General features: G+C 32.4%; 1 protein-coding gene across 1 annotated transcript in view; it reads left to right on the top strand.

The window, feature by feature from the left end:
• Window positions 1-24,580, top strand: part of LOC136973326 (mitochondrial potassium channel ATP-binding subunit-like) — a 55,584-nt gene that overhangs the window by 620 nt on the left and 30,384 nt on the right. Inside the window, exons 2-7 of the mRNA XM_067268060.1 lie at window positions 3,816-4,143; window positions 12,511-12,678; window positions 12,803-12,948; window positions 14,621-14,696; window positions 15,251-15,391; window positions 23,393-23,478. Of these exons, the coding sequence (XP_067124161.1) occupies window positions 3,816-4,143; window positions 12,511-12,678; window positions 12,803-12,948; window positions 14,621-14,696; window positions 15,251-15,391; window positions 23,393-23,478 (945 nt within the window). The remainder of the gene's footprint in view (window positions 1-3,815; window positions 4,144-12,510; window positions 12,679-12,802; window positions 12,949-14,620; window positions 14,697-15,250; window positions 15,392-23,392; window positions 23,479-24,580) is intronic.

Raw genomic sequence — 24,580 nt, forward strand, 5'->3', positions numbered from 1 at the left:
TTCTTCTCGAATTACTGGAGTTAATCACACAAATCCAGAACCTTTAAACTCCAGTAACATAATTTTTAATGAAAACTTTGAACAAATGTTTTCATTAAAATTATGTTACTGGTGTTTAAAGGTTCTGAATTCATATAAAGTTATAAGTGAAACATTTAAAATTTATTTTAATATTTTACTGTTAATTGTAAGTGATTGCATAACTGTCTACATAATCATCTGGAACTTTTTAGGACATAAATTTATGTGAAAGTTTTTTTTACAAGATATCTGCTTATATCCAACTCCTGTGTAAAACAAAATCATACTTTACATTTTTATATATATAATTAAATCACATTACAAAATACAGTCAAACTTTAATATAGATATATTTATTTGCTTCTGAAATTGGCACTAAATTTTGTGTGACACGACTGAAATATCTTAATGATTAATTTGGTCTGTATCTTGGAAATTACTGATTAGAATAGTGTGAAACTTAGCATACAAGCAGAACATTATATTCTTTATACAACAAAATAATTGCAAATCAAAAATTTAGTCTAAATTACATCAAGCCAAAATCAACATGAAAAGTATTAAGCATTATCTTTTTGCACAGAACATGATTAACCACTCAGCAGTGAGGGACGTATATATACGTCGAGGGCGATCATGTGGCAGTGGTGAGGGACGTATATATACGTTAAATTCTTTTGGGGGTATCACCAAAATCTAGCCAAAAACTACCGCAAAAAAAAATTCACATAAAAAATGAATTATGTAACAATAAAAAAAGACTTTTCTTTACTAGACATAACTGTTTACAAATACTTTTTCTAAAACGGAAATGAGAAAAATTGAGTGAAAAAATACTTTAAAAATTTTTCGGGTATATTCTCCACTACTAAGGGATAGAACCATACCTGACTCTCCCACTGCTGAAAGGTTAATATGATTTATAGTTACCTTTTGTGCACATAAACATACATTGCACAGCAATTGCTCATGATGGTTATACATTATTTATCAGTTATACCCTGTTTCCCCAAAAATAAGACAGTGTCTTATATTAATTTTTGCTCCCAAAGATGTGCTAGGTCTTATTTTCAGGGGATGTCTTATTTTTTGTGTGGTATGGTGGCTTCCGGCCACCAGGGGGAGCTCACCACAGTACACTCGTACAGCATAGCAGGGACAGCATATGGTATGGTGGCAGGCAACGGGCCTCTTGATGCCTTGCCTGCACATTTACAAGTGACAGCCGTGGAAGAGAACATCAGGGTTGGTGGTAGGTGACGGTCTTCATGTCCTGCATGCAGCTGCTCTGCAACAAATGGTGAAGGAAGGGGATAACGGCAGCAGGCTGAAAAGGTCTGGTGTCATCAAACAGAACACCAGACCATGCAGCAGGCTGCATGGTCTGGTGTTCTGTTTGGTGGGCATGCTTCCAAACAAAACTTTGCTAGGTTTTACTTTCCGGGGAGGCCTTTTATTTAGCAATTCAGCAAAACCTCTACTAGGTCTTATTTTTAGGGGATGTCTTATTTTTGGGGAAACACGGTATTAGGAGCAGAGTCTATTCTTGAACAAGAGCATCTTTAAGATGTTCTTGTTCAAGAATTGAGCTCCTGGAATGTTCTTGGTTTAGGCTGATAGGGTTCAACTTATCTCCCTAGAGCTTCCCACATATGTTTTATGGAATAAGGGTTATATACAAGCTGGCATTATTACAGGCAAGCAAATATAAAGGTGAAAAAAGATGATGCCTAGAGCTTCATACTTTCAGAAGCTTTGCAAATTTGATAGTATATTTTACTTTTTAAATTGTTAAACTGGTAATTATTGAAAATATAATTGTACTGATATGTGTTGAATCTATAGAATGATATTTTCAAAGTTAAAATTGATCAAGAACTATCTCTAATGAAAAATGTGTCAAGAGAAACTTTTTTCACTTTCTTGTATATTGAAAGAGATATTGCTGCAGAAATAAACTTTTTTCTGTAATTTATTAATTCAATCTTGCTAAAAGTGGGAGAGCAGTTTTAAAGGCAAATTTCTATATTCTTGTTGAATTTTCCAATTCGTTATAAAACTATTGTACACTTTTTATTACTTTTATTGTATGTTTTTCTGTCTGTTTCTATATTAAAAATGTTCATATTGTAGACCTAAATACATCTATTCTCTACCCCTACCACTCTTTTCATGGATTTCAAAAATAAATTTTGCCTAGGGATGTCTTTGGACATCATCATACATGAAAATGAAATCCAAACCAATAGTATCATCAAAGGTCTTGGAACCCATGTGAAATTTTTCACATGGGGTTCCAGACCTCATCTTTTTTAACTTCTTACATAATAGCACCTCCTTGCAAAAACATGGAGCTCAGTGCAGCCATTAAGCATAATGCTGCTCCAGACCAAATACAGTCATATGCAAATTGGTCTCTTTCTGCAATGTTTCTACGACTATATTAGATATCCCATTCTCTCTAAATTTTAATCCAATAAGAATCATCCTGTAGACTCTACTTGGACTTTTCCGTGAGCAGAGTGTTACTTTCCTCAAAGTCTAATCTTGATGTTCTTTACACCACATTAAAAACAAGTCTTCTGTGCACAGGGATCAAGTGAACACAATATTTGGTGCATTTGGGAAAAACACTGTTTGCCTGAAGCAAACAGCAGCAGCAAGCGGTTTATTGTGAAACTTGAATACTAGTGGCTGTAGACAGCTTTATAGAGACATTCTTCTATTATGATGTGCTTTTAATATGTAATAGTTTGTTGAGCGATGGTAGATCTTGGATGTTCACTTTCTGGTTGATGTCTAACATCTTTTGTTCTTTAAAATATTGCCCAAAACCTGTTTATGATGCACTGCAGTACATTTAGAATACTGGCGAAATCTCTCTGCAATAATCTGCTTTTAGTCTTTCAATAATTTTTGCATAAAATTGTCTATATGATTTCTTTGTGACATTTTCACTGTCAGTATTATGTGGTAAAACAATAACAAACTAATTTTGCCATGTAATTCTTTATTTATGAAGTTTGAATATTTTGCCAAAAGTTGTTTTTTTTTTTTAATGGAATATTCAACTACATTCTAAGTATTATTATTGTCTAGAAACAATCACACAAATTTTTTTTCTGTTTGTTTTTTGCTCTATCTAAACAATGGATAATATGCTTACATTTGAATGGATTACATCTATGCTTTAGCTATGTATGTGTATAAATTTATTTTTAGTTCACTACTTTTTTATTCATTAGAAGATGTAAATTATGTTGATATTAAGTATAAAAACTTTGAAAAGTTTTAAGATTTTCATAAGACTCAATTTTTTAATTTCTCATAAATGATAATTAATTTTTTTATTTTATTTTATTTTTTAAATATTTTATTAATCTGCTTAATAATTTCTACATTTCATATATCTAATTGTATTATCCTTTTCCATTTATCTAAAGTATATTTAATTATAAATGCTAAAATCATGCATAAAAATTTTTATGATTTGTATGGCAAGAAATTTTTTCAATAATTGCTTAAAAACAATTACAAAATCTTAGATTGATTCAAAATAAACTAAATATATGATCATACATACAGTTAAGCAGATTAAAAGCAAATAGAATATTAAATAGTACTTGATTGTTTGCTGTTCTCTTATTTGGTTGTATGTTCTTTGGAATTAAGCATAAATTTGCTATGGAGAACTTATCATATAGGAACACTTTTTGTATGATAAGTTCTCCATAGCTTAATTCCAAAAAATATTAAATATCATCCATATTAAATGAATTATTTTTATTTTTCAGATCACAAAATTTATTTCAACAAATAAAGAGAAAAAATTTTAATTTTCAAAGGTGTTATAAAGAAAATCATAGAGTTTTAAAGAAATTTTGGATTTTTATGAAACGAAAGGCAGATGGTAAATTCTTGATTAAATTTAGTTCCGGCACTTTAATAACATGGAAATTAGTAAATCAAAGAATTAGTGTGTCTTGTGAAGTTAAAGCTGCACATAAATCTAGATTATTTGGCATAGATAATAAAGATATCATGCAAGAAACAAAGTTTGATTGGAAACAATTTTTTGATTTGTTAAAACCTGAAATATGGCATATGATTATAGCAGTTTTAGTAAGTTCTTATTATTTATAATATATAAATTGTTGAGAACTGTATTTATGTATTAGAGACAGTGATTATTTTTATTTTTTGGTATATATTTTAAAAGGCATACTTATTTAAAAAGTCTTAATTTCATAATTATAATATTTATTTAATAATATCAGATTTTACTGTATTAAAATATTTTATTATAATACACAGTTGAACCTGTCTATCTCAAAAAACTGTTTAACTTGAAATTTATTTTTTCCCTTGCATTTTCAACCTAAATTCAATATGCTTTACATGTTTATTTCAAATAATTTTCTACCTAGACCTCTATATCTAAAATTTTGGACTGAAGTGTCAATTAGAAATTCAAAACTTGGCAATTACATTTTGATAGCATAAATTCTAGATGAGAAACATCTTTTGAAATACAGTACATAGTTGCATTTAATGCTGCTTTTGTCTGATTGGCTACGAGTTTGGCTTGCATCTTATTGGTTGAAGAATGTTAGCCATCAGAAACTATTGAGAAACTATTTCTGTTAAAGTATGTCAAAAATATTTAATTTATACCTAATACAGGTATGTACTGTACTTGCTATTGTATTAATAAAATACTGTAATTCCAATCAAACCTACTACTGTTTACTATGTAGGAACCTCTAAATCTTGAAACCTGTTTGCCTTGAATTTTTTCTCATTCCTGTGAGATTTGAGATAGACAGGTTCAACTGTATTTTATTTGATTTATGATTAGATGAATTATATTAAAGTATTTATAATGCCATTTTAATTTTAAAGAAAATAAATATTTATATTAAAAAATTTAGCTTTTTTAATTTAGGAAATATATTATTTTAAAATTTAGATACCAAAAATACTTATTTAAATTTATTTAAAAGAAAATAGATTCCCACCAGTGTAAAACTCTTTGGAACTGCCTGTAGGGTTGACTGTAATGAATATTAAACATTTTATAATTTGGATTCATTTTTTAATATTTTTGGGATTTTTATTATGGGTAAGAAAAGATAAGGCTAATTATAATTTTTTTTTACTATCTATACATTGTTAATATGGGATGCCCTCAGTGAATTTTTTCTGAGTCAGGAAAAAAGAGGTTTATCAGAGTTAAATAAATTTAATTATGGATATGTACAGAAATGTTAAGACAAATGTTGTTGGGATAGGTTAAAGTGTTACAAAAAGGGAATTTAGAGTGGATTTTGGAGTGTATCAAGGTTTAACATTTTGCCCATATATTTTTTATTAATAATAGGTGAATTATTGCAGGATGCTGTGACAAAGGAGCTATGGTAAATGTTATTTACAATTGATATTGTGTTTATTAATGAGATGGAAAATAATTAAAGTTGAGTCAAAAAAAAGGTTAGGAACATAGAGAGAGGGATTAAAAGTCAATTTTCATATTTACAGGCAGGTAATGAATTAGAGGTTAACAAATAGAATAAATCTAAGATAGCAAGAACTCAAACAGTGTTTTTAGATATTGACAGTGATAGCAATGATACAGAATCTAAAAGATATGTTACTTGATATTTTAATCATATATATATTCCAAATACTGTTTATTATTACTGAATCAAATAAAATTGTGTACTTTATTTTTTCAAATAAGTTATTAATTTTAATACTACATAAAGTTTGCCTTTATCTTAATTAAATTTCTGTGGCTGTTAAAATGCATAAATTATAGTTTGTCTAATTATATTGTCACAGATATGCAATAAAATACAATATACAAAAATGCAAATGCACCTATTTATTAAACAGATATACTGTGTACAGAAAGAGAAAATTATGTACAAAACTTGTATACATAATATTTAGCAAAATAATAGTTTTAAATTGAGACATTTAAAAAATTAACTCAATTTAAAACTCTAAATAAAAATTAATGTAATATCTCAATTTTTAATATTTTTTAAAAGCTTTTATTTTAAATTTAATTTATCCAATCTGAAAAGTGACTGATAATAATAGCTGATATGCTAGTATTCTGCAAACAATTTAAAATGTTCTAGAACGTTATCTGATAAACATAACAGGCAATTGGAAAAATATGAGGATAGTATCCTGTGTTAGTTGTATTTTCCACAGGGAATCTCAACTCTTACTTTCAATTATATGAACATAATTCTTAATCAGAAATCTTTCTTCAAATTGCAAGTCACATATTTGCAATTTTCTTGTCAGTTATAAATTTTTTTGAGGAATTATGTAGTGAAAGACTTTCTTACTCGTCTCGTGATCTTTACAAATGTTCCGTTAGAAGGTCCGTCGGAAAGTCACACCTCCACACTCAATGATTAGTTATATACAGTTTATTTACAAATATTTACAAAGATATACACTATGCAATAGCATTACGTACACTACAGTATCGAAGCTGTGATGCAGCACGTCGACTTAGCTGGCCTGGGAACACGAGTCACTCTTCCAGAGATGGCTTAACCTCGTGGCCGTCCGTCTCTACAACAACCTTTCTCCAGAAAACTTTCCAAGAGGAGAACACTCTCTCTATCCGCCTCAAAGGTCTGCCTGTTGTTAGAGACCGCCACGTACCAGGTCCCTCGCCCTTTCTCCTCGCTTTTTTGCCACCCTTCCAATTTAAGGGATTCTGGCACTGCCTCCTGCGACCAATCACTTCCTTCCCCTTCTTAGAGCCTTCCAAGACGTCCGCCCTATCTCCCGCCGACGTAGCTCACATTTGCGTCCGTGCTTTATTTATTTTTGTTTTCTCAAGCTGACCGGCACGTGGCCAACGCATTGACCCTTAAGTGGGGACGCTCCACCTTTGATCCTTCCGGCCGTTTATGGCCCCGGCTCCAGGTGGGAGCAATTATCTCAGTCGGGCGATTTCTTTGACTCAGGCCGCCAAAGGCGACCTTTACACCTCCCACCGACAAGGTTCAAACTGCGCTTCAACAAAAGCCGGTTTGACCTAAACAATACTGCCACGACACACAGCAATCTTTACCGTACAAATTATTTTGTTACACTACACTTCCTCCTTTCTTGTTACAAGGATTAAGTTACTACAAATAATAAACTATACTAACAATATACAGTATTTAATATTTTACAGAAAAAGATATTTTACACAGTCAATACCAACTTCGGCAAATTGTCCCGTCACATTGCATTCAGAATCGCCTGGTGGATACTGATTACACCTATCCGAAGGACTTAATACCGAAATTAAACTGCCTTGTCTGTACGATCTGGGGGTTCCGGATTGCTCCTGATTTCCCGTCTGGATAGTACGTCGATCTCATTACGATTTTTCCCTCTTCTGTGCGCGATTTTTGCCTTATTATCCCGCGCTACCAATGCCCTAGGGACCGATTGTTCCTTAAGAGGCGTGCGGTCAACTAGCCAAAGGGGAACGCTTGCCTGCCGACTATGACCCGCCTTACAATATTTTCTAGCATCGCTCCTTTTATTTGTCGTGGGGCTCGTCCTATTTTCCCCGCTTTCTTTCGCAACCGTAACCCTCACGACTGGTTTCCGTCGCCTGTTCGTTTTCGTCCGTTCGACTCTCCTCAAAACGCAATAATCAGCTGCCGAAAGTAAAGCATCTGTACCGCAGCTAAGTTCGTCAGTTAATGCGCAAGTTATCAAGGCTGGAGCGTAATCATTTTTCTTTTTACTCGACCTCCCTTCTAGTCTTACAGGTATTGTCGCTAACACTGCTGATATCTGCTGCCCAAATGCGCTGATTAACTTAACCTTTCTCGCTACCCGCGACACGTAAACAGGCACTACAGACTTCCTAATCACCGTCATATCTACCCCCGTGTCCACTATTGCAGAAAATTTATTACCTTTATAAGCGAGCAGGAGATTTTTGTTTACACTAACGGGTACGTTTCCGCTGATCGTTTCCCTGTTCACCTTTACCCTCGCTACTAGTTGCTCGTCCGATTCTACCGTTTCGTCTATTTTAACCGCTCGCGTTGCTTTAAACTTCGGTCCTTCCTCTTTAATATGTCTCCGAGGACAATCCCTTCTGAGATGACCCATCTGGTCACAGACATAGCATCTCATTCTTGATCCTCCATTGTTCGCGCTCATACCTCCAGTTCTAGTGACTGTTCTATCCCTTTCGAATTCAGATATAACTCTAACGTTACCCTTTTCCACAGCCTCCGCATGCTTATCTGCGTATCTGGCTAACTCTTCCGGTGGGAACCAGCCTTTACCTTCTTGCAATAAAACGTAACGCTTAGTGTCAGCATCTAACTTAGTCTTAAGGTGATCCGAGACCACTAATTTTGTTAGCTGCTCAAAAGAATCTACGCCTCTACTATTTAGATAATACCGATATAGATCCTCCATTCTAGCTGCAAATTGGGGCCACGTTTCTTTGCTTCCCTTTTCAGCGGAAGTGAACTCTTTGAGGTACTCAGCGGCAGACAGTCTCAGCTCGTCTAATAAGAACCGTTTCAAAGTCTGGTAGTCCCTGATTTCGACTGCCGTAAGCCTATTTAACGCCGTTTTACACTTCTCCGATAGCACCGTTAAAACTAGCTGCCCCTGAAGTTCTTCCGGCACATCGTACGTTTGTAAAACTACTTCTACGGCCCGAAACCACGATGGTACTTCCGCCTCCTTGTCTGGCATTTTAGGTAAAGCCCATCTGAGTTTTCTAGCTAGGCTATCTAAGTTACCTCCCAGCTCAGAGCTATTACTAGTCCTAGAATCACTTCGTAGACGATCTCTCTCTAACTCTATTTCGGCTAGTCTAATTTGCGTTTCCATTTCTTTTTCTTTGTTTCTAGAGTCTATTTCGGCTAGTCTGATCTGTAAGCGTAATTTCTCTAACTCGTCAGACTCGTGCCCCTCTATTTCATTCCGGTTGTCCATAACCTCGACCTCGGAATCCAAAATTTCCTTTTCCGGCTCCGTATCCATTTCCTGGGATTGACTAAGATCAGCCCGACCTCCCTGATCCTCAGAACATGGCATACCCCTTTTTGACCCTTGAGTCCTTCCGCGTCCCGGCATTCTGAATACAAATAATCAAGAACAACTTACCAATGTTGGGTTCTGTTCCGCCTTGATTTCCGGCTACTCTTCCTTCCGTAAGTATCCAAATCTCGAATGTGGGCTCAGTACTTTCCTGTCGTCTTGCGAGAATCTCCTGAAGATTTGCAAGAATATCCTGTCGACTGCGCCAGTGAAGATCCTTTCTTACTCGTCTCGTGATCTTTACAAATGTTCCGTTAGAAGGTCCGTCGGAAAGTCACACCTCCACACTCAATGATTAGTTATATACAGTTTATTTACAAATATTTACAAAGATATACACTATGCAATAGCATTACGTACACTACAGTATCGAAGCTGTGATGCAGCACGTCGACTTAGCTGGCCTGGGAACACGAGTCACTCTTCCAGAGATGGCTTAACCTCGTGGCCGTCCGTCTCTACAACAACCTTTCTCCAGAGGACTTTCCAAGAGGAGAACACTCTCTCTATCCGCCTCAAAGGTCTGCCTGTTGTTAGAGACCGCCACGTACCAGGTCCCTCGCCCTTTCTCCTCGCTTTTTTGCCACCCTTCCAATTTAAGGGATTCTGGCACTGCCTCCTGCGACCAATCACTTCCTTCCCCTTCTTAGAGCCTTCCAAGACGTCCGCCCTATCTCCCGCCGACGTAGCTCACATTTGCGTCCGTGCTTTATTTATTTTTGTTTTCTCAAGCTGGCCGGCACGTGGCCAACGCATTGACCCTTAAGTGGGGACGCTCCACCTTTGATCCTTCCGGCCGTTTATGGCCCCGGCTCCAGGTGGGAGCAATTATCTCAGTCGGGCAATTTCTTTGACTCAGGCCGCCAAAGGCGACCTTTACATATGTGTTTCCACTTATCTAACTGGTTAAGAAGTAGTGAAAAAAAAAACCTCTTCTCACCAATTTGCAGTACATACACTTATACCCAGTCACAAGATACTTATTTGGCATGCCATTGTTTCTTTTCCTTGTAAAAAAATTATAGAAATGCTTGGAAATGGCAAAACTATCTACTAACCTAATGGATAAACCAACTTATTTTCATTGCAAAGCAACTTGAGTACCAGCTATTGGCAACCTGACATATTAACTCTACTTTAGAACATAGCTGAGAGACCAGTATACCTATTGACTTTGATAAGACTCTCAGATATAAAGAGTCATTCAAAAAAAGTCTGTTATGAAGAATTGATGTATTTTCTTAAGAACAAATTTGTCAATATTCAGTACTTGTTTGATTCATTGATATAAGTAAATATGTATTTAAAATTTCATTAATGAAATAAAAGTAACTTTTTGCTGCAGTTTGAAAAACTTGTAGACCTATAAATTTCCACTGTTGTCTATCTGTCTGTCTTTTCTTAATCTTGGAAATGGTGTTAGATAAAAGATGAGATCAGATATGGAAACCAGGGGCAGGAGGCCCAGATTAACTATATACAAACTTCTGATGCAAACCAGAAGTTACATTATTTCAATTCAAAACTTTTCCCTGAAATCAGTTAATAGATGACTAGCACAACTCTATTGTTAAAGGAAAAGTATGATGTACAGGAGCAAGCCACTACTAATTTGAGGTGGAAAGCACATATTTTAAATTAAATAAATTAAAAATATGATTAAAAATTGCAGCCCAGCATTGTGACAATGTCACAATAAATAATTGCTCATTAGATTAATTTTTTGATTAAAAAATAGTTTCATAAATTGTAAAAATATCATTAAAAACTTACTCCTTTATAAATCCAGCAACTATTTTAATAAAAGTAAAAACATTTTCAGTAAGAAATTGTCGCACATCAGAGTAAGATGAAAATAATCTCTCGAAAAACCTTTAACCGGCATGAAGTATGAAAAATTGCTTGAAGAAGGACCCAGGAGGGATCCGAAAATGTTTGCTTGGACAATTTTTCATACTTCACACCGGTTAAAGATTTTTCAAGAGATTATTTTCAAACATTTTCAGTTTCATTGATTTTTCTCAGTTACAGAATATAATGGAATGGAAAATAAAAGAACGTAAATACAAATTTAAAAGAATGTGAGTACAACTTTAAAAGAACAAGAATTTGAATTCAAGTGCATTATCTTAATAAAATATATGAAATAAGTAACAATAAGTAAATGCAAAATTAATAAAATAAAAATAAAAGAATAATTATCTGTTAATAATATGACAAAATAATTAAATTTCATAAATGGACTGCCATGAGTTAGACAGATTGTCTGCATCTCTATGGTTGATGCACCTGGATTTTTTATGAGCCTTATAAATTTTTAATCTTTCTAGATATCTTATAGTATGCATATTAGATGTGGATCTGATGATTTTTGCTTGCTCCCAGTTTACTTGTATGTCTTGGTGTTGTGAGTAAGCTGCCAGTGTTGTGTTATTGAGATTTTTTCAAATGCATACTTATGTTCTCTGAGTTGTTGTAAATTATATCCAGTAGCACTCATATAGATTAGTTTTGATCTGAAATATTGCTCATCTATCAGGATGGAGTAAATCCCTGAAGCCGAATTGTGGTTATATGGTTTTTTATCATTCCTGAGAATTTTGAAGATTGCTGGGTTGCATCAATATACTAATGTGATATTGTTAGTGTTGGCTGCTTTCTTATGTATCTTTCTTAAAGTTTTAAAACAATCCTTCTTTTCTGGTTTACTAGTGTATGTTTACATTTTGATGTCTGAAAGGTCACGATCAAATTTTGTGTTACTTTTATTGACTATTCATGCTGCTCTGTGATTTTTAAGATGTAATTCAGCTTCGTTATGATGTCGTGGAAGCTGGTACAATGGGTAGATGCTCTTCTTATCAATGCCTTAAAGGCTGAGAACTTGATGTGACAAGGATTTACTGAGTTATACAGAATTAAAATGGGTTGAAAACCTGGTTTTCTATAAACCTTGGTCCAAATTTTTTCAGATCTAGATGGAAAGAGATGGAAATGTCTAAAAAAGTTTATCATTGTTTTGAAATTTATAAATATTCATAAATTATAGTATAGATTTTAATTTTTGTATTAAGTTGAATTTATATTTTAAAAATTTGATTTAAATACCATGTAAATTTGTGCTTAAAAATTTCATAAAATAAATTTATTAATAAATACTAACAAATAAAATTTTTCTTTAGTTCATTTTTATATAAATTTTTAGAAAGAGTATTTAATTTATTCAGAATTGTTTCAATTAATATTTGTAAATTTAATTTAGGTTTTAATAAAAAATATTTTATTTTGAAGTAAATAATTAAGTATTTTTAATTAAATAGTTTAATAATTAAGATACATACTTAATTAAATAACTTAAATGATTTTAAAATTTTTATATATAAAATTTTCCAGAGTGCAATTGCTGTTGCATATTATAATATCCAAATACCCGTATTATTAGGAGATGTTGTAAATGTTGTATCAAGATTTGTTAGTTGCTCTGGACAAACTGAAATTGGAAGTTTTCTTCAACAGATAAAAAATCCAAGTTTAAGATTATTACATATATACTTGGCACAGGTATTGACTAATTTCTTTTTTATTTGAAATTAAATATTTGTTTATAAATATATATTAAATTTTCAATGTAATTATATTTAATTAATTTAAAATTAATATATAAATTTATTTTATATACTTATAGAGTTTCTTCACTTTTTTATATATATCAATGCTGTCATATAGTGGAGAAAGAATTGCTTATAATATAAAAAAATCATTATTTAATTCTGTTATCAAACAAGATATAGCATTTTTTGATGCACACAAAACTGGAGAAATTCTTAGCAGGTAGGCCTAATTAATATTTTTATGTAGTAAAATTAAATTTTATATTATGTAATAATATTACAATTTGTTTTAATCAGTTTAATTTGTTTAGTTTATTTTTCTAATATCAATTAATAAATTTACTTAATGATTAATATTACTATTAATATGTTGTATAAGTCCCTCCATAACCCATCATTAGTAATATGTATACAGAATTGTTTGAAATTTACAAATACAGTCAAACCTGTTTTTGTGCGGTGGATAGGGACTGCATAAAAGAAAACGCATAAAAAAAATTGCATGAAACTTCACGAGTGGCTATAAAAAATAGTTTTCGCAACACAATTAAAAAAATATTTTTTTATGCAGTGAATAGGGACCGCATTAAAAAAAGTCTCATGTAGAAAATAACTCAAAACCATAGGAAATAATTAGGAATTGCTTTTTTAACTCCTTGGGCTTTTTTCTGCAATCCCTAATAGGAAAAAAATGTTGTAAGAATTTTATTTTTTATGTTAATTAATTTTTTTCACTTAAATAGGAATCTAACATTAAAAAGTTAAAAATAATTGTTAAAAAATGATTTTATTTGATAAATATAGCTGCAGGAAGTGTTATTTCATTTAACAAGGCTGAAATTTCACACCTGCAGTCTAAAGCTGGAGGGGAGCTAACTTATGCATCTGTTCAAATATAACATAATATTTATGATTTTTATGCTATTAAAATAAGAAGGGACCAAAAAAAAGTATGAGAAAAAAATTTTACTGAATAAAAAATGAAAAAAAACCTGCTGATGTCATAGAAAACATCCAATAGAGTTATAAAAAATTTTACAGGAGTCAATTATGTTTCAATTTGATTGAAATTTTCATATACTGCACAAAAAAAATTGTACAAATAAAAAATCGCACGGAAAAAGACCGCACAAAAACAGGTTTGACTGTATTGAGAAACAGTCTCTAATTTTATCTATGGTAGTTAAATTTTGAACTATTTACTAAATTATAGCTTGTGACTTTTCAATGGCATATTTAACAAAAGATTACTTTTATGCTCATAAATAATATTTTCTATAGATTTAACAGAAATTCTATCAAAAATATAATCTAATACATATTTATGAATCATATTTTCATGTGGACTTGTTAGGTAGCTGTTAAAATTGAAATTTATTAGAATTTTCTAGAACACTGAATGAATGAGAGGGGGTTTCTATTGGTTGCCAGTTATATTTTTTGTTTATTATAAAAAGACAAATTTCCATGTTAAGAAGTCAATTTGCCAATTAAGACTAAATAAATTTAAATTCATTTGGAAAAGGTCTATATTTAAATTATGTTCAGATGAAATATGCATTTATTATAACCTAGGAAAGTTTTCCTTGTCTCATTTATTATTTAATTGTCTGGTGATTAATTTCCATTGTAAGAATAAACAATTGAAGTTTGTTAGCAGTAATATTAATGATGTAAGATTATTATTTTGTAATGACCTAGCTTGGAGTTCTTTAAAAGCAAATTATTATATTTTTAACTTATATTTACTCCAAACCTAAGAATTTGTAACCAAAAAGTTTAATAAAATTATTATTATATTCTACATATAATGTAATGAACTATATTTCTTATGTTAGAAAATTTGTAAATATTCTCATAATTTAAGACATTTTAATTTGATATACTTTTAGATTAACTTCAGATGTACAAGAGTTTAAAAGTTCATTAAAACTTTGTATTTCATATGGGTTAAGAAGTATAACTCAGGTAATAATTAAAAATTATATATATATATATATAATTATTTTTTTTTATCCATTTCTATTTTTACACATTAAAATTTCAATAGGAATATTGTAATATAAAATTTTGTAATCATTATTTTATTCTAAGATTTATAAGATTTTTTTTGAAGAATTTCTTATTATTAATAATATATTTATTTTCATAATTCAAATTTATTTAAATGAAATTTTCTTATTTAAAATTCTTTTAATCTATGATAAATTACATCATAAAAACGTTTAATTAACTATTCAAATAGAAAAATTAACATTTCAACTTAATTTTTTAAATTTCGATTTAAAATTTTAAGACTAATAATTTAATCAAAATATTTATAGGATTATTAATGAAAAAAAAAGATTGCAATATAACTTATTAAAACATAAATTCATTTTGTTTTTTACTTTTACTATATTTTGTTTACACAGTTTACAAATAAATTATGCATATTTACATAGAAGGTTTGAATAGAATCAAATGTAATAAAACATTGTAAAATGATGAAAGTTTTAAATGAATCAACTTTATTATTGCAGGCATTCGGTTGTGTTGTTTCGTTATATTTTATTTCCCCAAAATTGACAACTTTATTGATCATTGTGATGCCAACTGTTATTGGTAGCGGAACAGTTATTGCTTCCTTTCTGCGTAAATGGTCAAAATTATCTCAAGAACAAGTAAGTTGTATTTAGTAAATTTTAAAATGAAAGTTATTTTACTATTATAATTTAAAAAACAAATTATTATATTAGTTTATTAATAAATTTTAATAAAATAATTTACTTGTCAAAAAGTACAAATTCTGAAATATTATAAAAATGGATATTTAAATAATTTCAAACATCAATGATTGATATAATATCAAAATTCAAGAAAATAACAGGTTAATGTTACCCTTGGTGGCAAGATGGTAGCCAGAGGGATTTTTCCCTACATTCTACACGGCAACGGGGAAAATTTTCCCTACATTCGAGACTGCTACGGGGAAAATTTTTTCCCTGTGGTCACGTGACTAACGTGTTTCCGGTCGCCATTTTGGTCTTCTATGGAGACTGCACGTTGCGCGCTGTATCGTAATAACGCGACCTAGTAACTCCTATACTATAATAAGCTAATGTAAACCATATTTTAATAGAAATAAAAACATTTTTTTACTCACATTGATTGTCTGTCATTTTCCTTTTTTACATTTCTTTCCGAGTTTCGAACCTTGATCTTCGTTTGGTATAGATCTTCGATCCACGCCTTTGATGTCGTCAATGTGGTTGTACCCCTTCCATTCGTCGGTTATTATCAAACTTCCCGAATTGACGTATTTGTAAATTATCTAATTTAGAGTTTGTTCGGATCTGTCGTTTACCTGACAAATAAAACAGTTCCTGTCCTGTCTACATATGCCACCCACAACCCATTTCGTCGATTTCAACAACCTGCCTTTTTCGTACTTCCTTTTGCAAATGACAGTTTCGTCGATCTCGACGATCTTATTCGGGCCGCCTATTTTGAAGCTGGTCATCATGTTACTTAGTGTAGGAATCGCAAAAACGCGTAAAAATGGTGAATAATTTTAAAATTCCGAAGTTGGGGAGTTTCGAGAGTCAAATCGTGTCAGGAACACATGTTGGTGATGTAAACCAGACACGAGAGAAACTCTCCCAAAACTTATCCTAAAACAAACGCGACACGATAATGAACGACCGAGGGGATGTCAACCGAGAGAGAGGGAGCTTTGTCCAGGTGCTCGCGTACGAGTGTCAGAAACGGGAAACAAAGGGGGGTAATGGCCACCGAAGCATCTGGCGGACCGCGGGAGGTCAAAAACGTCAAAGAGAGGGCCATAACGGCGGAAAATACAAGCACGAACTTCAAAGACTCCGTCAACACCTCTTGGAACTCTCCCGACCCAGATCGGTCTCCGGTCTCGCATAGAAACAAAGAAATGACCAATCGGGGTGAGGGAGAGGGGGAACAGAACCAATTGAAAGGGTGAGATTCAGGGGGGAAAATCATATAAAACTCCCGAGTCGCAAGGTCAAGTGTGGACCCTCCTTCCGTCGTTCTTGGAAGAAGTGCGGCAGTTCTCCTCTGGACCAGTGTTACCTCATAGACGCCAGAACCTACGTCTGCCAGCTGGTGACCCCCGTCCAGGCCACACGTCCAGTACAATAGACAGTTCGTCATCCCAGCCCCGGGCACGCATCTTTGGAAGACGGACCGCATCCGACTACCGACAACTGGAGATCTCTATCACCACAAGAGTCGATCTAGATCGCAATTTGTACCAATAATATGTAAGTTAACTTAGTAGTTAGAATAAACGGTTTTGTGTAAGACACTTGTCATCTTTGTCTCCTACCGCCACCACCCACATACGTTTTCGACCCTAGGTTTTCCTGACGCTGATTAACCCCTTCCCGTCCGCGCGAATTTTAAAAAAAATCATAATTAATAATAAAATCATAATTAAAAATAGTCAAAACTAAAAAAAAACGAAAGAAATGTGTTAATTTTGAAGAAAACACTTCAAAGTACAATTTCCTTTTTCTCGCCTTAGCGAGAAACTTGACACTGATGAGTCATTGTTTACACAGCTGGATGACCTTGAGAACAGCTGGTGTCGTGTTTCGCGGGACATTCTCATGAAACTCTCGGGAGGAGAAGGGTAAAAAGTAGGGTGAATACTAGATGGCGGATATTTCAAAACTTTTTTTTTTAATTACGATTTTTATTGAAATTTCCGACCCCCCCGACTTAATTACACGTAATTATAAAAAAATCTATTAATTAAAAAAATTAAAAAACTATTGGATGTTGTTTTTTACATCAGAAAATAGCTTTAAATAACTTTACCGAAGTAAAATCGGTGCGCTAGAAGTTTAGAAGGATAAATAAAGTTCTATAAAAAAATCCCATAAAAAAAACAATTAAGCGTTAATTGCCCTCATTAAGGGTTAATTAAAATCGCAATAAAATTTTTTCGCGCGGGAAAAAATTTTTCAAAAATTTGGGACTGAAAATACATCCGAAAGTCCAAAAAAACATTTTTTTTTCGCCGATTTTTTTTCTCCGAGGGTCTAAAACACCATTTTCTTTGTAACGCTATGTAAACCGATCGAACTGAGTTCGATTGCGGACAGAAAGGGGTTAACTGTTTTCCCCTGGAAGTCGGCAGCCTTACACTTAGTGATATCATCATTACCAGACGTATGTGATTCGACCTATCCACACTAGCTTTTCGAGATATCCCGGATACTAAAGCCGAAATCGTAGCACCACATTCTATACATAGGTAGTGCCATATGAATGACAAGATACATCCCCAGGACAGACGACCACATTTGCTTTTAAAAGTTCCTTCATACACTGAATATTTAACTGCACACGAACTGCATGTAAGACGACATTCATTTCTTTCGCTTCTGTAATGTATTTTGCATGTCTTATCGCACGTAGAACACGTCGACTCTATCTGCTATATACCTAATTTGACCGCAAATTTGAATGCCTTATCAATTGCCGGGTTCAATCCCAATTCCAAATAATCTGTTTCCATCATTTTATAAAACTTCCTGGTAGTACATTTGGCCCAGAATTCCTTCGAACTCAAATCAACGTCGCCCATGACGTGCACGCAATTTCTTTTTGTTTTTACTCGTAAAAAATATAAATTACCTTTTTAGCAATTCGGAAAGAACAGATATTGTAAAAAAAAAAAATTTGATGCCAACAACGAACATGCACCACACCACTGTCTTCTACACTCCCACCAAACAAAATTTGCATAATTCGACGATCTCGGCACCAACACATTACATCACAACATTTCCAAAGAGCTCCCTCTCTCTCACACGTCACAAACGCGAAATCGCGCGTCTCCGTTTCGAGGTTACAGGAAACACGGTCGCCACATCGAACGCAGGGAAAAAAATTTTTCCCGTTGCCGTCTAGAATGTAGGGAAAAATTCCCCCGGCCGCCATCTTACCACCAAGGGTAACATTAACCAAATAACATTTAAAGAAAATATAATCAAAGACGTATACAATGATATAGTTAAATTCCTGTGCATTTATGTAATTCTCAAATCTAATTAAAACTTGTTGAGTTGTATTGGAACAAATGTGTGGCATTTAACATTAACAAACTGAAATTTAATACTAAAAAGGAGAGAGAAGATCTCTCTACAAAAGTTCAAAATTCTTCAACAGAACAATTACGTGGTCATTCTGCACATGATCCTTTTGACAACCATTGAAAAACAATGCCAACTGTACACAGTGACATGCTGCAGGATGAGACCAAGGCACATTCACCTCAACACTCCCACTTGCAGTGATGGCTCTGATGACAATAAACATAAAGGCATAAATAGCAAAAAAAATCAATAATTATGAAATCAGATTTACAGTTTCAAAATTTTATCACGATTATTAATGAAAGTTTCTTTTGATAGCAGTTTTGCAAAGAAATCTGCTAATTGCTGCCCAGTATCAATGTGAATCAGCTTTATCAAGTTGTCCTGGAGAGTAATGAAACTTAATATTGATGTGTGTAGTGTGTTAAAGAAATACTGGATTTTTTGCCAAATTTTTCACTGCTTTGATGTCACATTTAATCACTGTCAGTCTGTGTTGTTTGAAATCTCAATCCTTGAGAATTCCTCATACCCAAACAATCTCTTTGGCAACGTCATTTATCACTATATATTCTGCATCAATCATTGAAGTCGCTACTACACTTTGCTTGTGACTAATCCAAACAACAGGATCTCTGTTGAGCATAAGCACCACACCACTGTTGGCATCACAAAATGCAACTAATTTATTTTGATTGCCACTAACTGTACAAAACTTGATGCCAATATCAATAGTGTCACTAAGACAGCACACACTTTGCCACATTCAAATGAATTGCAGTTGGAACTTTGAGAAATTGGCTCAACTTGTTGATAATATATGGCAGGGGTGGCCAACTTTTGTGCACATAAGATCTACTTTTTATCGTAAAAATGTGTCGCGATCGACTTGTTGTCATAGGCAGTGGGGAGGCATACTCCCTAAGTGGGGAGGAGGAAGTGTGAAATACATACTATGTTTATACACTGTTTCAGTACAAAGTGCACTCACTGCTTGTGAGTCGAGTCATAACTGCATGCACACAGTTGCGTTCGGTTACAAATATAATGCATTAAGTCAAGACATCGCTAGCGATCAACCAAAATTGGCTTGGCGATCGACTTGTTGGCCACCCCTGATATATGGTATGTTCGGACATGTGCCCATGGTGATAAACACATGGTTTCCAATAACTAGTCTATACAAGATATCTATATCTGGTTGATAACTTGTTTTATCTACAACTTTCTTAAGCACTGTGTGGATCAGCCATTTTATTCAGCTTATCTGAGGTGATGGAGAGTGCTGCACATTTTTATTACATCAAACTGGAATTTTCGTTATAATGGCATTCATTAAACTGAAACATTTTTGCATTGAACTGAATAGGAAATTGGTGGGGGATTCAAGATATATATGTTATACTGAAAATTTCATTAAACTGGTGTTTATTATACTGACATTTCACTGTATAATTTTTATAAAGTAATTCAATTTGACAGTGACTCTATCATAAAAGTGAGATATTGTTGATTTCTTCAAAGTTGTTAGTAGGTATTTTTTGGTGAAAATTTTTCTTCTTTTTGTTTGTTTCAGCTGTATGCATGTATTTTTTTTCACGGTAGAAAGTGTATGCTCTGCACAAACACTTGTAGATGTTATTGTACAAATTAAAATAATCAAATTATATAGTTCTTTTAAGACAATCTTTAAGTCATCATTTGTTATAGAATTTTTTTTATATAATTAAGTGTTTTGTCAGCATATTCTGGAGATCAGTACAGATAACTTAATTTTGGCAAATCAAAAATATTTCTATAGAATTGTTTTACAGAATTAAAACTTTCTTCAAGAAATGTTTTTTTTTTATAATCATTGAACTTATTACAATCTAATAAAAACAGGAATTGTAAGTAATCAATATTTACAATCTGTGTAACTTTTTTATTAATCTCTATATTCAAACATGTATATGATCATGTGTTTGATTATGTATAAAGCAACCTGTTCCAGCCGGCACTAGGCCTGTTATCTACAGTTCAAGTGTAGTAAAAAGCAACAGTAGCATAAGTTTGTGATGAAAGCAAAAGCATATACAGTAGAGTCCTAGAAATTTGACTCTTGATAACTTGACACACTATAAAATTCATTGTGTTGTTCAAAAAGAAAAATAATCCAATTTCTACTTCCATAACTTAACACTAGAAGAATAAATTATTGTTATTCACTGGCAACACTTGATAATAGAATAAATTCCATGTGTTCACGAAGCATATAGTCTTTTTTCTAAGGTGCCACTGCAAAATGCCATGATGTGAATGCCACTGACTCAAAAGCAACCACCAAATAGTCAATATATTTTTTTAAATTAAAATATAACTACAAATATAAATAGAGATGATTGGTACATAGTTAATACATAAATGAATTTGCACATATATTATCTTTATGAAAATGTGGCTATTTAGACTGATATCATGCTATGCCACAAAACTTGTCACTTTTGATAACTTATCATCTTCTCAGTCTACATTAAGTTGAGTTTGTGGGACTCTAATTTATTACATATACTGCATATGGACAGTGTTGACTAAGTTAAGAGGTGCTACAGCTCTGATTTAGATTATGATTTGTAGCAATAATTTTAAGTCTTTATATTCACAATTTTACTATTATATTTCCATTTAGTATGCACTGCAGATGGAAAACATTTCTTAATTGTCTGATCCAAGGCAAAAGATCTTTTGGTGAATTTTTTAAAAAAAAGATGAAAATGCACTTAGAAATTGAAAGAATATTTTACATTCTTTATTAAAACTAGCTGACTGGGAAAAGATTAAATTTAGTCTGTGAGCATAATAATGCACAAAAATAGCATTTTTGTAAATCTCTCTTATTTTTGCTTGCACTCCATTATGTTCTCTAGCCAAAACAGCAGCCCCATCATAAGTTTGAGCAACTAATTTTTGTCCACAATTAAACTAATCTAAATATCATTAACATGAATAAACAAGAAATATATACCTTAGTTTTCATTTATATATGTAAAATAAATCTTTTCTTAATATTTTTGTTTTCATTAACATACCAAAACACTGTTGACTAAACTAAACAAAAAGGAATCATTTGGAGTTTACGAAATATCCTATGAAAATCAACAGTTAGAGGTCAAAAAATATTACGTTGGGATTACACAAAGAAACTGCATGGTGCATATCAAGGAACACAAATACAATGTGGAAAAAGGTCATAGTAATACAATTTTAGCAGCAATGTCATGAATAGAAGGCTTGGTTATAAAGTAGGATGAAGCAAACATTATTAAAACAGTGCATTCTCTAACCATTTTTATGTCTATGGATATGGAAGAAATACATATAGACAAGAGCAAGATTAATGAACAATGCCTGGATGCAAGAGATGCAAACACATTACCTCCAGCATGGAAATACATCATAGAAAAAAGATTAGGACATAAAAACCTTTCAGTCATGTGTTCCCCTACAATCAACTTTGGTTTTATTTTTATATTATATTTTCTTAGTTTTATTTTTATTTTGTTAACCTTATATTTTTCATATTTTCATTTATTTAATTTGTGTTATTTTAAATTTGTATTTAAAATAGTTTTTAAATGTAAAAATTTGAAACATGTGAACAGTTTCTTGAATTTAGTTCAAAATCCAAAGATAGTGTGATGTTCATAACGACAAGTATGTAGACCAGTGAGTGGAATAGTACAATAAATACTCAAAGACTTCCCGAAACAAAGTATTTTATTTTCGCTTACAAACAGGTTCTTTAGGATCTCAACTCCACAAATACTTTCTTTTCACAAAGGCGCTAAGTACTGGCTTAACAAACAATAAAATATATTAGTGCAACAACTATAGGCAGGCCGAAACTTACACCTAATACTTATACTACTTATAACTAAGGAATAGGAAGGGTAGTAGGCAAAGATTGATAGAATAAGAGGAAGATAGAAATACCCAGGGTTTTTCTTGCCTTCACAAACTTGGGTGGTACACCACTTTGAACTTTTCCCTGAGATTGTTGCCTTTTTTGTAGATTTTCATCCAGTACTAATTTAGTATCTTCTTTCACAGTTACCATCAGGAATTCTTCTTTATAAATCTCTCAACTCATTGCAGTCTCCAGTTGTTCTACTCATGACCAGGAGCACTACTTTCTCACATTTGTTCTCCTCAAGAGCTCAACCAAGAATGTCCTGTCCAATTCTTTCACCCATTCCAGGGCCTTATCTCTTCTTTTGTTCTTCCGATTTCTCTGAATTGGTAATCCAACCCATGGGGAAAAAGGGTTGGAAAGGAAAGTTCTAGAAGTTAGAACAAAGGAAGGAAGAAATAGGCTAAAACTAACTTTAATTAATAAATACATATATACAATATTATGGCCGATGGCCACACTGTTACTACCAAAATTCAGGGGGGCTTTAGTCCATGAACCCCCTCCTGTTTATGTGCCTGATTTAAATATTGTATTTATTAAAAATTAATTGACTTATTTGAGACTTGCATATTTAAGTTAATTCATATTAATAGGTTGCTCGAGCTGCAGCAGTTGCAGATGAAGCTATTGGTAATGTAAGAACTGTAAGAGCATTTGCTATGGAGGATAAAGAAATTGAGTAAGTTAATATTTAAAATTTTTATTTATTTTAATATGCATAATTAAATAAATTAAAAATTAGTTGTTAAGTTTATCAGTTCAGTAAATAGAATGATTCTTAATTTGAATACTTATTTCTGGTTAGTAATATTCTGTATTTTTATGAATGAAAAACGAACTGATTTAGAATTGACAGAAGTACAACAGACAGAGAAGAGATATAATAATAGATTTACACATTTTAAGCTATGAGAGATTTCAAAATCTATAGAAAAAGGAAGATTGATAAAAATAAATTTTGCTGGAAGAAGTAATAACTTTTGTTGTTTAATTATTACACATTTTTCTTATGGATTCCTTAGTGATATGCATAAATTTCACTGAAGGAAACTAATCACACAGGGAACACACCAGTAATTGACTATAGGAACTTTATTATACAAAAATATACATTTTGAGCCTTCTGCCCTCATTGGTCCTTTATTACAGATCTATTTAATTAAACAATAAATGAAAGGAGGGCTGAAATGTTTCTCAGAAGGACCAGAAAATGATTTTTCTGTACTTTTAAGGCATTAAATAAAGATTGAAAACACTTTGTTGAAGGTCCATGGTGCCCCAGGAAATCTTAGAACCAAGCATTCAAGGGTCATAGCAACTTTCAAATTGTCATGTCATTATGTCATGACTACTTGTAGCAATTGTGAGAAATTTACATGACATTATTTTTGATGACATCAGATTACCAAAAATGATATCAGAGTGCAAAATTGCCATGCATGCATGTGATTGTGGGGAAAAAATTGTGCAAAGTAGCAAATTTCTACAACAGTTTTTTGAGGGCCTGTGCCAAATAGGAAAAGTTTTTTTTGACTGAAATTTTTACACAGTTAGTTGGATAGCATGTAGGATGTAGATATCATGGAAGTGCAACTAAGTAAGTCAATTTGGTGAAAAATACCTATGGAAAAACTAGTAAGCATGGAAAATCAATGCTATTGCAAGTGATTGTGGGTTGAAAAATCATTTGTATAATAACTTATTTTTATTAAATATGAACAACTCAGTAAAAGATGTATTTTATATTGCAAACTAAAAATTATGTCAAAACAGACATTGAT

This window comes from Centruroides vittatus, unplaced genomic scaffold (assembly GCF_030686945.1).
Source record: "Centruroides vittatus isolate TY-2023 unplaced genomic scaffold, ASM3068694v2 contig_3134, whole genome shotgun sequence".
Lineage (NCBI taxonomy): Eukaryota > Metazoa > Arthropoda > Arachnida > Scorpiones > Buthidae > Centruroides > Centruroides vittatus.